Source organism: Numida meleagris, chromosome 4 (assembly GCF_002078875.1).
Source record: "Numida meleagris isolate 19003 breed g44 Domestic line chromosome 4, NumMel1.0, whole genome shotgun sequence".
NCBI classification, from domain to species: Eukaryota; Metazoa; Chordata; class Aves; order Galliformes; family Numididae; genus Numida; species Numida meleagris.
Genome location: NC_034412.1, coordinates 20,466,823 through 20,480,389, shown reverse-complemented (window position 1 = coordinate 20,480,389; position 13,567 = coordinate 20,466,823). Strand labels below are relative to the sequence as shown.

At 41.1% G+C, this 13,567-nt stretch overlaps 1 protein-coding gene across 3 annotated transcripts in view; it reads left to right on the top strand.

Moving 5' to 3' along the window:
• PAK2 (p21 (RAC1) activated kinase 2) overlaps window positions 1–13,306 on the top strand; it is a 39,307-nt gene extending 26,001 nt beyond the window's left edge. For all 3 annotated transcript variants that reach the window (XM_021393526.1, XM_021393527.1, XM_021393528.1), the window contains 9 exons: window positions 1,078–1,210; window positions 1,988–2,051; window positions 2,794–2,842; window positions 5,148–5,260; window positions 5,752–5,869; window positions 7,341–7,440; window positions 10,095–10,291; window positions 10,832–10,969; window positions 11,514–13,306. In XM_021393526.1, coding sequence (XP_021249201.1) covers window positions 1,078–1,210; window positions 1,988–2,051; window positions 2,794–2,842; window positions 5,148–5,260; window positions 5,752–5,869; window positions 7,341–7,440; window positions 10,095–10,291; window positions 10,832–10,969; window positions 11,514–11,600 — 999 coding nt within the window. In that variant the 3' untranslated portion in view covers window positions 11,601–13,306. The remainder of the gene's footprint in view (window positions 1–1,077; window positions 1,211–1,987; window positions 2,052–2,793; window positions 2,843–5,147; window positions 5,261–5,751; window positions 5,870–7,340; window positions 7,441–10,094; window positions 10,292–10,831; window positions 10,970–11,513) is intronic.

Below are 13,567 nucleotides of genomic sequence, written 5' to 3'. Positions count from 1 at the left end.
GCTCCATCCCTGGAGGTGTTCAAGGCCAGGCTGGATGGGGCCCTAGGCAGCCTGGTCTATTGGAATATGTTCCTGCCCACAGTAGGGGATTGGAATGAGGTGGGCTTCAAGGTGCCTTCCAACCCAAATCATTCTGTGATTCTATGACTTATTATTTTTTATAATTTGATTGCAGTGTGATAGCCTAGCCTAATATACTACCTAAGCCCAATGCAATTCTGAATGCTTATTTCACCCACAAAGTCATCAGCAAGTTAAATGCTTAAGAAGTTGTCCATTAAGTTTTGGTGTGATTATCCTGAACTGCCCGCGCAGCTGTCGAAGACTCAGGATTTTCATGTGACCATGGTAGATGTACATCCTGCTGCTCTGCTGTCTGCTTATTTTCACTCCAGGAGCACAAAAATGTGAATTGTCTGTACTCATCAATTGATACTGATTTCTGCTTCACACAGTCTGAAGTGACATCTCTAAACTTGCACAGTGTAATAAGGCTACAGTTTGGTGTTACTGCAGTAGTTGTTTGCAGCTATAAACTTGCATTGTTTTTCAAATGCATGGCTATTGAACAGCTCAAAAGGAAACGGAATAAAGCTCTAAGAAAATCCTCAGGACTGAAGAGGACTGGGAAATTCCCAGAAAAAAGAAAGAAAAAAGAAGCATTAATGCTTCTTTTCATGGTGAAGCGCAAATTTTTTTTTTTCCTTTTAGGTGTAGTTGTCCTCGCTATCCAGTATTGATTCCTGTTCTGTGAAAGTTGGAAATTGCAGCAATGAAATAAAAGGGGAGACCCTTTCAATTATTTAGCTAGCACAGGTTGCAAAGAATAAGCGAGTAGAAAACCCAGAAAATGTCTGTCTCTGGAAGTTAATCTCCTAGCATCTGCTCTTTGCAGGAAGCCTCTTCCTCTTTCTTTCAGAGGCTGGTAAGGTTACTGGAATTTAATGCTTAATTTCTTCCTCCAAGCTGTTAGGTGCTTAGAGATCTTTGAAAAATTGCAATTATTTTCAACTGAAAGTTGGTGATTGTAAATGGGGTGCTCAGTTTAAATGAGTGGATGTTCTCTCCTAAAAACAGATTTATACGCGGTCTGTAATTGACCCCATCCCTGCACCAGCTGGTGACGCTTCTGTTGATGGTGGCACAAAGTCAGGTGATAAGCAGAAAAAGAAGACCAAAATGTCAGATGAAGAGATCATGGAAAAACTACGTAGGTGTTTTTTATTTCAGATAAGCAAAGGCTTTAGGGCTGCTGGGGCAGCGGTCATTAAGCTTTTTCCCCGGACGCTTATTTCTGTGTAGGGTTGTGTGAATACTGTGCTCGATTGGTGTTCTGTCAGACAGTAGCTGGGAGGAGCTGCATGCAGAAGTTTTGCTAGTTTCTTTGCTTCGGAGCCCTGTTGGGTAAAAAAGATTGTAGAACTTTTTCTAATTTAAAGTTTGGTTGTAATATTGCTATCAGTGCTTATAATATATCCAGAATACCTCAAAATATTCCTGTTTCTGTTGTAGCTTGTTCCATAATCTTCTTGAAGATAATTCTTAACCACAGTAATGTTCCTGTGCTTTAGTCAGGAACTGACTGGTTTCTGGAGCAAGCTAACCTAGTGGATTTGTCATAATCTCATGTGGGGTTTTGCTATTTAGAAGACTGTTATTAACTTGAGATAATGGGAAATGACATGATCTGTCTTGTTAAGAGTAAAACCTAGCAGAATGATTGTCTGAAGCTGGGTCTTTTGTGATTGGAACAAAACCAGGAGCCTTTGGCTGTTTGGTACTATTTGAGCTGATCCACTCTTGGAGGTCTGTTAGCCAAGCCAGTCTTGCTAAAGGGGAACAGTGGGATTGATGTGTTTTACCATAAGCTGGCAGAAACTGGCTGTGCTACAATAGCAGAGAACATTTCCCAAACCTGTGGCTCTTCTAAGATTTTGTGAGGAAATGTTTTTCTTTCTTTCTTTTTTTTTTTTTCCCTGTCTTTTAGGTACTATTGTGAGCATAGGTGATCCCAAGAAAAAATACACCAGATACGAAAAAATTGGGCAGGGGTAAGTGTTGGCCCCAACTTTTATTCCCTATGAGTTGGTTCTAAAGGCGATGTGCACCATTCTGTCTGCTGCTGTCAGGTAGTCACCACTTACTGAAGCCCAGCAGCAGTGTTGGCTGTATTAAGCATTGATAAACAGATGATGAACGCTTTACAGTGGTGAAAGTTCTGAATTGCAAAAGCATAGCCCTGTGACACCTCTCTGGGTGTATTTAGTCCTCTTCCAGTAAGGTGCGTTCATCCATTTTGTAATATGACCACTGAATAGCTTGAGGGTACGTCAGAAAGCTTTCTGTGTGCTGAGCTAACAGTGTTGCCTCGACTGATTTACTGCTGTAGTGTTCCTGTGAATTCTTCTGAACAAAAAATATATTGAACTCTAGCTTACCCAACTGTAGCTGACTCATGCTGTATACTTTCCAAATGCCATTTTTGTGTTAGTGAAAGGGCTTCCTCTGGAGGAAGATGAAAAATAATACCTACTGCAGAGAGGGCTTCTCAGCTTTTCTGATTGTAGTTAGCAGCACAAATTGTAGGGCCTTACCTGACTTCAGGAGATACGGTTTGTCTCATTTATGAGTGTACTTCCGATGACTTTGCACCAGCTGACTGACACTTCTGTGATATTGCTTATTTTTAACACCATCTTTTTTATAAAGCTCTTAAAATACTGAAGGCTGACACGATTTTGTGTTTGTGATTGTCTGTTCAGGTGCATGTAACGTTTTTGTTTCTCTTCACAGGGCTTCAGGTACAGTTTTCACAGCTATCGATGTGGCAACTGGGCAGGAGGTAAGACTCCCGTGTTCACTGCATTGAAAATACTTTTCCCATAAGTATGTTCTTCGGTGGCAGAAATAAAATGGCTAGATTTCTTTCAGTGGCTCCAATCTCTGTCATTACCTCTCAAAAGAATGTTTGTCATGGTCATTTGTAACAGTGTGTGCCTTGTTTTGTGGTAATCAGATGATGAAAGCTAAAAATAGAGGTTTTTTTTCTTTCCAGTGTAAAGCAGAGGGAGTGAGATGTTCCAGAGATGCGCTTTGAAAACAGTTTATCCTTCAAATATTGTGGGCATTAGTACCCTAGATTTTCAGAAATGAAGCATCTGGTCTTTCAGTACTTCTTCTCTAGTCCTGTTTTGGTAGAGGTGATTCGATACACCTTATCTATGTGGAAATAGCTTGTCCCTGTATTTGTATTTTTTTAAATTAAAATGCCCTCTCCACGTTCTGCTCTGTTTTCACTACTTGATGCCTCCAAACCCATCTAGTAAAGATGATGACATAAGCAGAATTCTGCATGCTTGTCTTTCAGGTATAATCTCTAATTCCTCAGAACTAAAACGCTAGGAATTAAATGCTGTAGTTTTTCCTTAATCTTCCTCGAAAAGTCTGAAACTAGACATTCATTTTGTCACTGATACGTAATTGCCCTTTCATCAGTAACCACATCTACCAGTACTGTAGTAGAATATGACATTGTAATAAATGCAAGCCTCTCAATTGTCTTGGTATGTTGTCTCTTAATATGCTTCCTAGATGTTGCATCGCTTCATGTCCCCTCTCTGCAGTGTGAAGTTTTGGCCTTAGTTCCTTTCTTAGAGCTTCTCTGTCTTGTTAGGCAGACGGTTTAAGAGCTGATTGCTTGTGTTCTCCGTCTTCATGTGTTAAACTGTTGCCCTGGTCTGACTTCCTCAGTGCTTTATGTCTGTGGAAGAGAAGGAAGCTCTGAGAGGAGAGTTTTGTCTAGTGGTGAGAAGCTCAAAGAAGGATTTCACTGCTGTTTTCAGCTCCCTAGCAGGGAAAGGTGTAGAAACTAGGGAGGTAGATTGCTCTTAGAGATGCACAGAGAGAAGACAAAAGGTGACAAAGAAAATACCTTAAGGAACGTTCTGGTTAGATATTAGAATTTTTTTTCTCACAATCAGAGTGACCAGGTATAGGACAGGGGTCCAAAGAGGTGGTGGAATACTTGCTCGTTGAGATCTCCATTCAAAACTTGGTTGGGCAAGGCCCACAGCAAGCTGCTCACAGTCAGCCACTTCGGGCAAAGGGATGGCTGTGAGGTTCCTTCCAGTCTTAGTTATTTTGTCATTCTGTGCCACATGTTCTTGTATTTTGCTGCCTTTGGCAATTTGAGAGGGATCATTTCTACAAGATTGTATCAGTTCTTGTGTTAACCATTCATTCTTTTTTTTTTTTTTTAAGAGTCTGGAATACATAATCTAATAGGTTTATTTCTTGGACAGGATAATTCTTCCCTTCTCTTTCTGGCATAGTTTGTCTTAATTGCTTTGGGAGACTTTTCTGGACTTACTTTCTATGTAGAGTGTTACGTCTCATGACAGCATTTACCCTGTGACAGTCACTACAGACAGTTGATGTTTCTTCTTTTCTTAGCTTGACTACACCAGTACGTCCTTACAGCTTCCTGGGAGATCATGTCAGTTCTCCGATTCTGAGTTCTCTCTCAGACTTAGGCTGATTCCTTTACTAGTATTGTGAGAAACTATTTACTCCTTAACCTGCTGTATATTTGAACCCCGTTGGGTAGTTTGCTACATCTTGTTCTTCAGTGCTTCCCCTGTTGAATTGTTCTATTGATCTTTTCTGTCCATGATGATTTTTGCAGCTCCTTCTGTTTTCCAGCATTCTCAGACCCAAACACTAAGCTATTCAGAAGAAGATGGAAAAAAAATTGCTTGCCTTGCCTTGCTTTGGATGACAGCTCTAAGTAGCTACAAGCAGCTGTTCTGCTTTAGGGCTGTTAATGAATTTAGGCGACTGTCTTTTTATCTCCTGAAAGTTTCCTTTGCTATCTGTTTTGGCTTTTGCTGGAATGAAGGTTTTGGATGATTTCAGCTGCTAGAATATGGTGTTGGCTATCAGTATGAGTTGTATGCCAATAAAGTTGTACTCTTTCAAGTTGTATGTTAATAAGGAGACGGCTTGCCAGCTGCCAAACAAGCTGTGCCAAACTCCCTAATTCTGTTACGGAATCTCTCACCTCTTCTAAGCTTCTGCTGTATTAAGAATGACTGCAAGGTTTTGATACTCAAGTTTGAGTGATTGCCATTTTGTTTTGTCCTCATCAGGTTGCTATCAAACAGATAAATCTGCAGAAACAGCCCAAGAAGGAGCTGATTATTAATGAGATCTTGGTAATGAAGGAGCTAAAGAACCCCAACATAGTCAACTTCCTGGACAGGTAAATTAAGACAGCTGGCTGATTCCTTCATTCCTAGGGATTTCAGAAATTTTAATTTGATATTCTAGTTATAGACCCAGACTTCCTGTTTTTCAGGGTCTTAAAAACAAATGAGGCTATGTTTAGACTGTCATCTTTTTAAATTTTTTGTAAGTCATCTGTTATAAGGAATGGTCTTAACGATTCAGTATGAAGCCTTCTGTCATGGACACAATGCTGTGTGTAGTTGTGGGTCAGTGGTGGACAAGAGTACAGCTGGAAAATGTTGTGCTGTAGGGTGTTATCCTGCCTATTTAGAAAGCAGAGGGCTTTTTTTTGCCGACATTTACATTTCAAGCTTCCTACCAGAGATCAGCTTTCTTTATGTATTGTTTTGGAGTGTTCGTGAATCATTTCCTTGACCAGAAGGCGCGGTGCTCTTAGCGGCCATCTTTCAGTTCTCAGTCTCTCTTGGTGGCACATGGGCATGATTTTCATTTTTTTGTTTGCAGTTACCTCGTAGGAGATGAACTATTTGTGGTGATGGAGTATCTAGCTGGAGGCTCACTAACAGATGTGGTCACAGAAACATGTATGGATGAAGCACAGATTGCTGCTGTTTGCAGAGAGGTGAGTTTTGGATTTGATGAGCAGAGGAATGCAAGTGCGCTCTATTCACTGAGGTTTTACGGTGCACATGTATTACAAGTAATTGCAGCAGTTGCTGTTGGATCCATTCAGTGAGGAAGAATGAATGATACTGAGAGCACAATTCAATATTAAAATCAGAGATGTGCGGAAAATAACAAAGTGAATCTAACTCAGAAAATTATGTTTGCAACTTTTGATGCAGAAGAACAATGTCAGCTTTGAGCTGGATGTTTGGGGATGTTAAATGCTGGGGCAAACAAAGATGAATTTGATGCAGACTGTCCCTGTCTTGTTTTAGTAACTGTTTTCATTGCGTGTTACTTCTGCAGTTCTGCTTTCTCTATGGATTTCCTAGGAAAATAATTCTACAGAAAATTCTAACTGGAGAAATTTTAAGTATGATTTTGAGAATTAAAAATATGTGATATCAGAAAAGTTATCAGTGATTTCTGACCTAAATCAGAGTGCCAGCATCCAGCTCGGGCTTGATTGTTATGGCAAAGGAAGAAGTAATTGTATTATCTGCTGTGCAGAAGAAGCCTAGGCTTTTGAAGCCCCACTTGGCTACATGAACATGACATCTGCTTTTGATGAGTCATCCGCAGGGAGGGGATGGAAAACAAACTTGTACATTAACATGTATGGACAGGTAATGATTTCCTGAGAAACCAGAGCTGGAAGCAGAGAGAGACTATTTACAGTAATCTTTTCAGAGGTAAAAGTTGAATATTGAGCTGTTGTATTTTGTGAGAACCCTGCTGCCCAGAATGCCAGGTACCCATCATTCTGTAAATCGGCACCGCTTTGCTAGAGCAAGTGAAGGTGCAAGCTACTTGCTGGGGATTACAGCCATGACAAGAGGCAAATGCCAAATCTTTTGCTTATATTACAAGAGAATATTACACTTTTTTTTTGTGCTTTTTCTCAAATTGCAGAAGTAAATTTCATTCTGTCTTTAAGAAGAAACTTAGTGTGAAAGATTTTAATCTAGAAACGAGCAAAAACAGCATTAGTCACATTCACAATGAAGATGTTCTACAGCCTTCTCTGTCATAGAGGTTACTTTCATGTTGAGAATGAAGCATTCCTGCTGATGAAATTTCAGACTGAAGGGCTCTTGTTTAGTCTCTTACGGTTCAGTTCAATTTGTGGAAATATCGTGTACCAAAATGAACATCTGTGATGATGATGAGTTGGATTTCTGGGTTTGTTAAGATAGCAGAGAAGCTGTGTTTCAGTTATCTTTGATCTCTAGAGAGCTGGAGAATATTTTATTTATTTATTTATTTATTAATTTAGCACAAGAGCTTCCTCTACTGGTTGTTTTAAATAATAACCTATGGCATTTTTGTCCTCCATGCTAGTTACGAATTTAACATTGCTTTGGAATTAATATTGAGATACAGAAACTGTATCTCCATATGCTGAATCTTTTTCTTCTCCCATCCAGTGTTTGCAAGCACTTGAGTTCCTACATGCCAACCAGGTCATCCACAGAGATATAAAGAGTGACAACGTGCTGTTAGGAATGGATGGGTCAGTTAAACTAAGTGAGTACCAAACAATTGTTTCAGTGTTCTGCTTTCTCTTTCCCAATAAACTTTGCATTAATGAGCCTACATTGGTAGGGAGAGAGCTGACAGGGAAATTTGAAGTGATTTTTGATTGGAGATGAATAATAGAAATTAATTCCTTGTTATAAAGTGTATAACTTGCGGGTAGCTGGTATTGAAGTGCTGAGGGCCCTAACACTTAAGATTTTGAGAGTGTTATTCCAGAAGGGTGTTGAAGCAAGCCTGTTGTCACGTGAGTGCGTTGGTAAAGGAAGTAACTGGCAGTATGCAGTGATGCAAAATGCAAATGATTGCAAGAGAAGAGTTGCAACTAACTGCAGTTACTGTGTTGGTCTTTTCAGATTGTCATGACTTGCCTTTAATGTTTTTCCTTTTTCATTAGATGGTTACTAACAAGAAAACTGTATATTATTAACAGTTTATATTGCAGTTCAGTCCTACGCTGCACCTGTACTGGGTCTCCTTTTCTTGGACTGAAAGTATAATACAATTTCATTAATAAAATGATGAAATGACAAAAGAAACTACTTACTTTTCAGGTAATTGTCATGCATGCATGAGCTTGTGTATAGTAAGTCAGTTTCTGTTGTGTATAAATGTGACAGAAAAAACACTGAAACTACATGAAGTAACTGTCAGGAATGTTGAGAGAGGTGCGTTATCTGACTTCTTGGTGTACAGGAACATACAAAGCATTAAACAACCAAAAACTTAAGGGATGGATTTGAGTAGGAATTTGAAACGCCATAAAAACGCGTCTCAGTAGTATTCCTTACTCGGATGGTTTGCAGACTCATGTTGGTCATGAGATGGAGCGTCAAGAAAGATTACGAGCTACCTGGCTTGCTTAGCAGTGTTGTTGGATGCTGTGCTCTCTTGTGCAGGAGTTTGTTTGTTTAAAGGAGTTGTGTGTTTGTTTGTGAACAAACAGAAAGGATTCAGAAACCAAAGTGAATAGTTATAGTACAGTCACCTGAGGAATTCTCAAAAATAAGAGCTGTCAGTGCAAAGAAGTGTTGTGAAAGGACAGGACAGCACCCTGTGGGGAGAAGCACTGCCCCCAGGAAACTGGGCAAGGATAACGGAGAGAGAGACTGGAGAAAGCAGGAGTTAGCTGTGAAAACAAGCTGTGTGAATGGGAGGTACTGTAGTTGGGTTGAGGCTAGCCCTCTGGCTATGTTTATAGAGCTTCTGCCAGCTGTTTAGGTGGAGGGTGCAAGTTGCACCTACTTCAGGTTCTTCCCCTTTCTCTGGAGGAATCTGCAGCGGGAAGAGACACCAGTCTGCCTGCCTGCTGCCTGAGTGCTAGAGGGGGTGACCAGCATTTAGGTGGATGTCGAGGTAACATCTTGTGGAAGGAGGCAGCAGCTTGTGGAAGCTTTAAAGGCGCATGTCCTGCCCAGAAAAAGGGTTGCTGTAAAGCTGCCCTCACCACTAATGCCTGCACACACTTACTGGCTGAACTGGGATCTACCCCTTGCCTGTCTATCCTTTCCTGGCTGGTGGGATGGTGCTGATGGCCCTGCTGGTAGTAGTGGGAGACATACACTGCTTCTGCTTCCCTGGTGTGTTTGTTGAAATAGGCTGTGTGTTGAATTGGGTGTCATACCTGCCAATAGGTGTGACTGAAAGAAATGCTGGTGAGGAACTCAGTAGCTTCTGTAGAGTTTTTGTTGTTGTTGTTGTTGTTTCCTTTTCCAGGCAGCACTTTTACAGTGGGAGTGGGGTAGTTCTTAGTTAACCTGTCCTCTTAGTACAACTTAGCATTTTCAGAACTGTGGCTCTTTTGTTGGTACTGCTTGGCATAACACTTTCAAAATTGATTCAAAATTTAAAATTCTCTCTCTCTCTCTCTCTCTTAAACTTAGTGTCAATAATAAAGTAAACTCTTCTTCCTGCCTTAACTGTGTTCTTATTGATGCTTTACATGCCTGGGAAGTGGGAGTGCTGCAGCTGGATAAAGTAACATGATGGAACATGCATTGCTGCTGCACCTGAAGGCTATAGGAATAGGTGACTTTTCTTGTTTTCTTGAGTGTGGTTGTTCTCTTCAAATAGTTACCTTGTGGAAAGGTTTGCTTGTCCAGGCTCCTGCTGAGTTTCCATGTCTCTGTCAGCTGTAGTACCTGTATTTGATGGCCAAATTACTGTGAAACGCTGAACTCAATAGCTGCAGAAATGAAATCTGTTTAGCAGGGCAGAAACTGTGCTCTGTACAATGACTTTTTTAGCTCAGGCAGTATATACCATGCACAGAAGAGTTGCCTTTGGTGTTCTGCTTCATTTCTATTTTTTTGGCTGGTACCGGTCTAGGAATACTGAAGGAAGGACTGGGCAAAATACCGTCCTTGTACAGAATAATACTTATGTCCCTTTTCACGAGAACGAAAAGCCTTGCCTTTTTCCCACAGAAGTCTGCCCTGCTTAAACACCTTAAGGTTTTATGTGTGTTTTGCACATTGTAATTTGTAATGTGGAGAATGTGGTGGGGAGAAAAAGTGTCCCCCCCCTCCCTCAGAAGCCCCTCAAGCGTGGAGGAGTAACGTATGTGTGTAGCAGTAGAGAAGACTAAGAAGTCCACTTCCATGGGATGCGCCAATGTAACTTCTTTAAATTCTGTTATCCTACAGCCGACTTTGGTTTCTGTGCTCAGATCACCCCAGAGCAGAGCAAGCGCAGCACTATGGTTGGAACTCCTTACTGGATGGCTCCTGAAGTGGTCACACGGAAAGCCTATGGCCCTAAAGTGGATATCTGGTCTCTGGGCATCATGGCTATTGAGATGGTGGAAGGAGAACCCCCGTACCTCAATGAGAACCCCCTGAGGGTAAGAAATGCAGATATGGCTAGACCCATTTGTGGGGTTTACCAGGTGAATGTTCTCAGGAGGTTCAGTGTGATTCTTGACAGCATCTACCTTAAAAAGAAAACCTAAAGACAACAAGCTTCAGCAGTGCAAGGAAATTCCACCCAAAAGGCACTCTGCTCAGAAGATAAGTGGAGATTGTACCTTCTTGTAATTGAAACCTTAGACTTTGAATTCAGTCTTCTGCCTTAGTTTAGGAAAGGTAAATCCATTAGGTTATGAAACATGCTGCTTTGTCAGTCTGATACTTTCTTTTCTAAGATATATAGATGTATCCCTTGAGTAACTGTTGCCAAAGGATTTTGAAGGTTATGTTGCTACTAGCAAGAATAAATTGCAACTTCCTATGTGTGGCATTCTTAAAATTTTTCATCTCATCGGGGAGAGGCAAAGTAGACTGCAGACCCTTAATTCATCTAGACTGAGGTATTGTCTCTAGGGCAGTTGGTTTGTCATCCAACGTTCCAACATCAACGTTTGTCAACGTTCCTCATTTTACAGGCTTTATATTTGATAGCAACTAATGGCACACCAGAGCTTCAGAACCCTGAGAAACTGTCCCCAATATTCCGGGATTTCTTAAACCGATGTTTGGAGATGGATGTTGAGAAAAGAGGATCAGCCAAAGAACTGTTACAGGTAAGAGTCAGCTTCTCTCAGAGTCTGAGATACAGAGGCCATTTCTAAGGTAAGAGTGTGTTAAAAGGCACTGTAGACTAGCACCTTCTTCTGGTTTGTGTTTTCCTCTGAGGAAAGGGGAAAGGACTTCAGAGGAGAGTAAGCAGGGAACAACCGCAGTCATCAAAGGCTGTACTGGATGTTCTGAAGCCTTTCTGGCAGTAATCTGCACCATCATTCTGGCACATTATTTAACGATTGGTGAATTTACTGTAGTAGAGCCTTTAAAGTGAGCAGAATAGGACTGAGGGAAGGCATTTGAGCAGGAAACCTCTGTAGTGAGTTACTGGAAAACAAAAGGCTTAGACTGTTTTGGGAAGAGGAGGGATGATTAGCAGGCTACAGGTGTTGTGAACCACTCGATCTGTTCCTTTAGAAGCTCCGCATTGATAATGTTTGCACTGCTTTCAGTATCTCAGGATGGAAAGAGCTGTATGAATATGTGCCTTACACTGGCTTTTTAACTGTCTTTTACTAATTTACTATGTTTCTCTCTTCCTGGCAGCATCCCTTCTTGAAACTGGCCAAACCTCTGTCTAGCTTGACGCCACTGATCCTGGCAGCCAAAGAAGCAATGAAGAGTAACCGCTAACATTATTGCCACGGCCTATGTTTGTTTGTTTTTTTTTTTTACAAATCTTGTTAATATATGAAATTGTTACACTTCTGGTGGGAGGGAAGAGATTTGTGGGCAGGGTGGGGCGGGGGGAACATCTGCATAAGGGAAGCAACTCTCGTCCAGAAGGCACCTGACATAAATTGTGATGAATCTAGTGATCCCTCTCTGAGATCCAGAAGGAATTGAGGACTGAATTACTGGTTTTTTTTTTTTCCTTTTTTTTTTTTTTTAACTCCAGACAGCCCAGAAATGCCATTTAGCACACCCAGGGTTTTAAGGGTTTTAATGACTTTACTGTAACAACTCCCATTCATTGTACCCATCTGGGTGCTTTTAGTACTTGAATGACCAATTCAAGCTTTCAGAGAGCAGCACTAACTTTACATGCTGATCTCTTTCATTCTCCTCTTCCTCCCCTCTACCTGTAAATTGCTCTAGTAAGCTCCCAAATGACTAGATTCACAGCAAATGTGACAAATGTGAAGGTACATCTTGCCCCTTCTTCCTTATTCAGATTAGCTGTCACTCTACTGTTTAATTAACAACATGGCTACTTAAGAAATCACAACATGAGATGTATTTTGCTTTTTAAGATGAGTATGGAGAGAGGGGGAAGAGAAGTATTCAAATGTTTTTCATATGCCTGTGCTCTGTGGACTATTAATCAAAGATGTGGCTACTTTGTAGAAACCTCACAACTGGTCAAGTCTTTGGATGTCAGTTTATGGATATGTAGGTAAGGGTCAGATAGTTTATTTATGATCAAATGATCAGCTATAGTCAGGGCAAGAAAACAATTCCAGCTGTCTTCCTGTGTGCTCTTCTTCCCATTAGACTTGCTGGCCAGAAGCTTAAGGGGTATTTTGCTTGGTGTGGTGGGTGGTTCAAAAACATGTATTGTATCTGTGCTCTGACTTGGGCTTTGGAAGTTATGCTGGTGCCTTTGACTTTTTATTTTACGTTTCCTTTCTTGTATCAAATACATTTTTGTATATGTTGTAATTTTTTTCCCCAAGCAAGTAATGCATCAACGTATGGAATTGTCAGAATTTAAGTATTAGAGCTATTTTTTTTCCAGTTTTGTATGTGCTCCGTTTGTATTAGTGAAATCAAAACAAGTAATCAGATCTCAGGACACTGAAGATGCAGGATTTTTCAAACAGAAGATTACGAACACCTGGAAATGCCAAAGTGCTGTTCTGAGAAGATGGAGGCTGAGAAGGGAGAGCAGTGCCTTCAGACATCCACGGGGCTTATTTAACTGGCTGGTTGGAAGCTGAAGAGACTTGATGCAACGTCACACTGACCCCTTCTCTCTGCAGACAATACCAGCCAGAGCGGCTGAAGTCGAACATTCGATGCAAGAAAAAGTGCCTCCCTCTGAGGGACAGTGAGCACCTTCAAGCGATTAATTTCTTGGCGTGTTAATGGGGCAAGTGTAAAAGAGTCTGTGCCCCCAGCTTCTTTTAGTGCTACAGTCTATGCATTTCAACTTCCCAAACAGTTTAATGAAGAACTAACTGTAGTTACAATGTGCCAAATGATTCTGTGAATGAATAACTGTTACTTTACTGGGATTTTATCACTTCTGCAGTGGGCAGGACCTGGGATGGATAGGGTTATTGCTGAGTATTAACGGAGGACCCTGAATAAAATTTATGCACACTTTGACAAACGTTGCTGGCAGAAGGTAGAAGTCATTTTTAGATAATTTGTACAGTGATAGAAACAATTAAGTCTTGGGGACTGGTAGCCTAGGGATGACAAAACTCAGAGCTGAGAGCAGCCAGCCAGAACTGCTGAGCCTGTGTGTGTTGGTGAGGGAAGGTGAGCAGGACTACGGTCCCGAAATGTTGGCTGTGACTCTCCAGCTTCTAGGAGATGGCTGTGTGCCAGCCAGGTGCCTTACTGTGCAGGGATCTGCAGTGCCACCGCTCAGC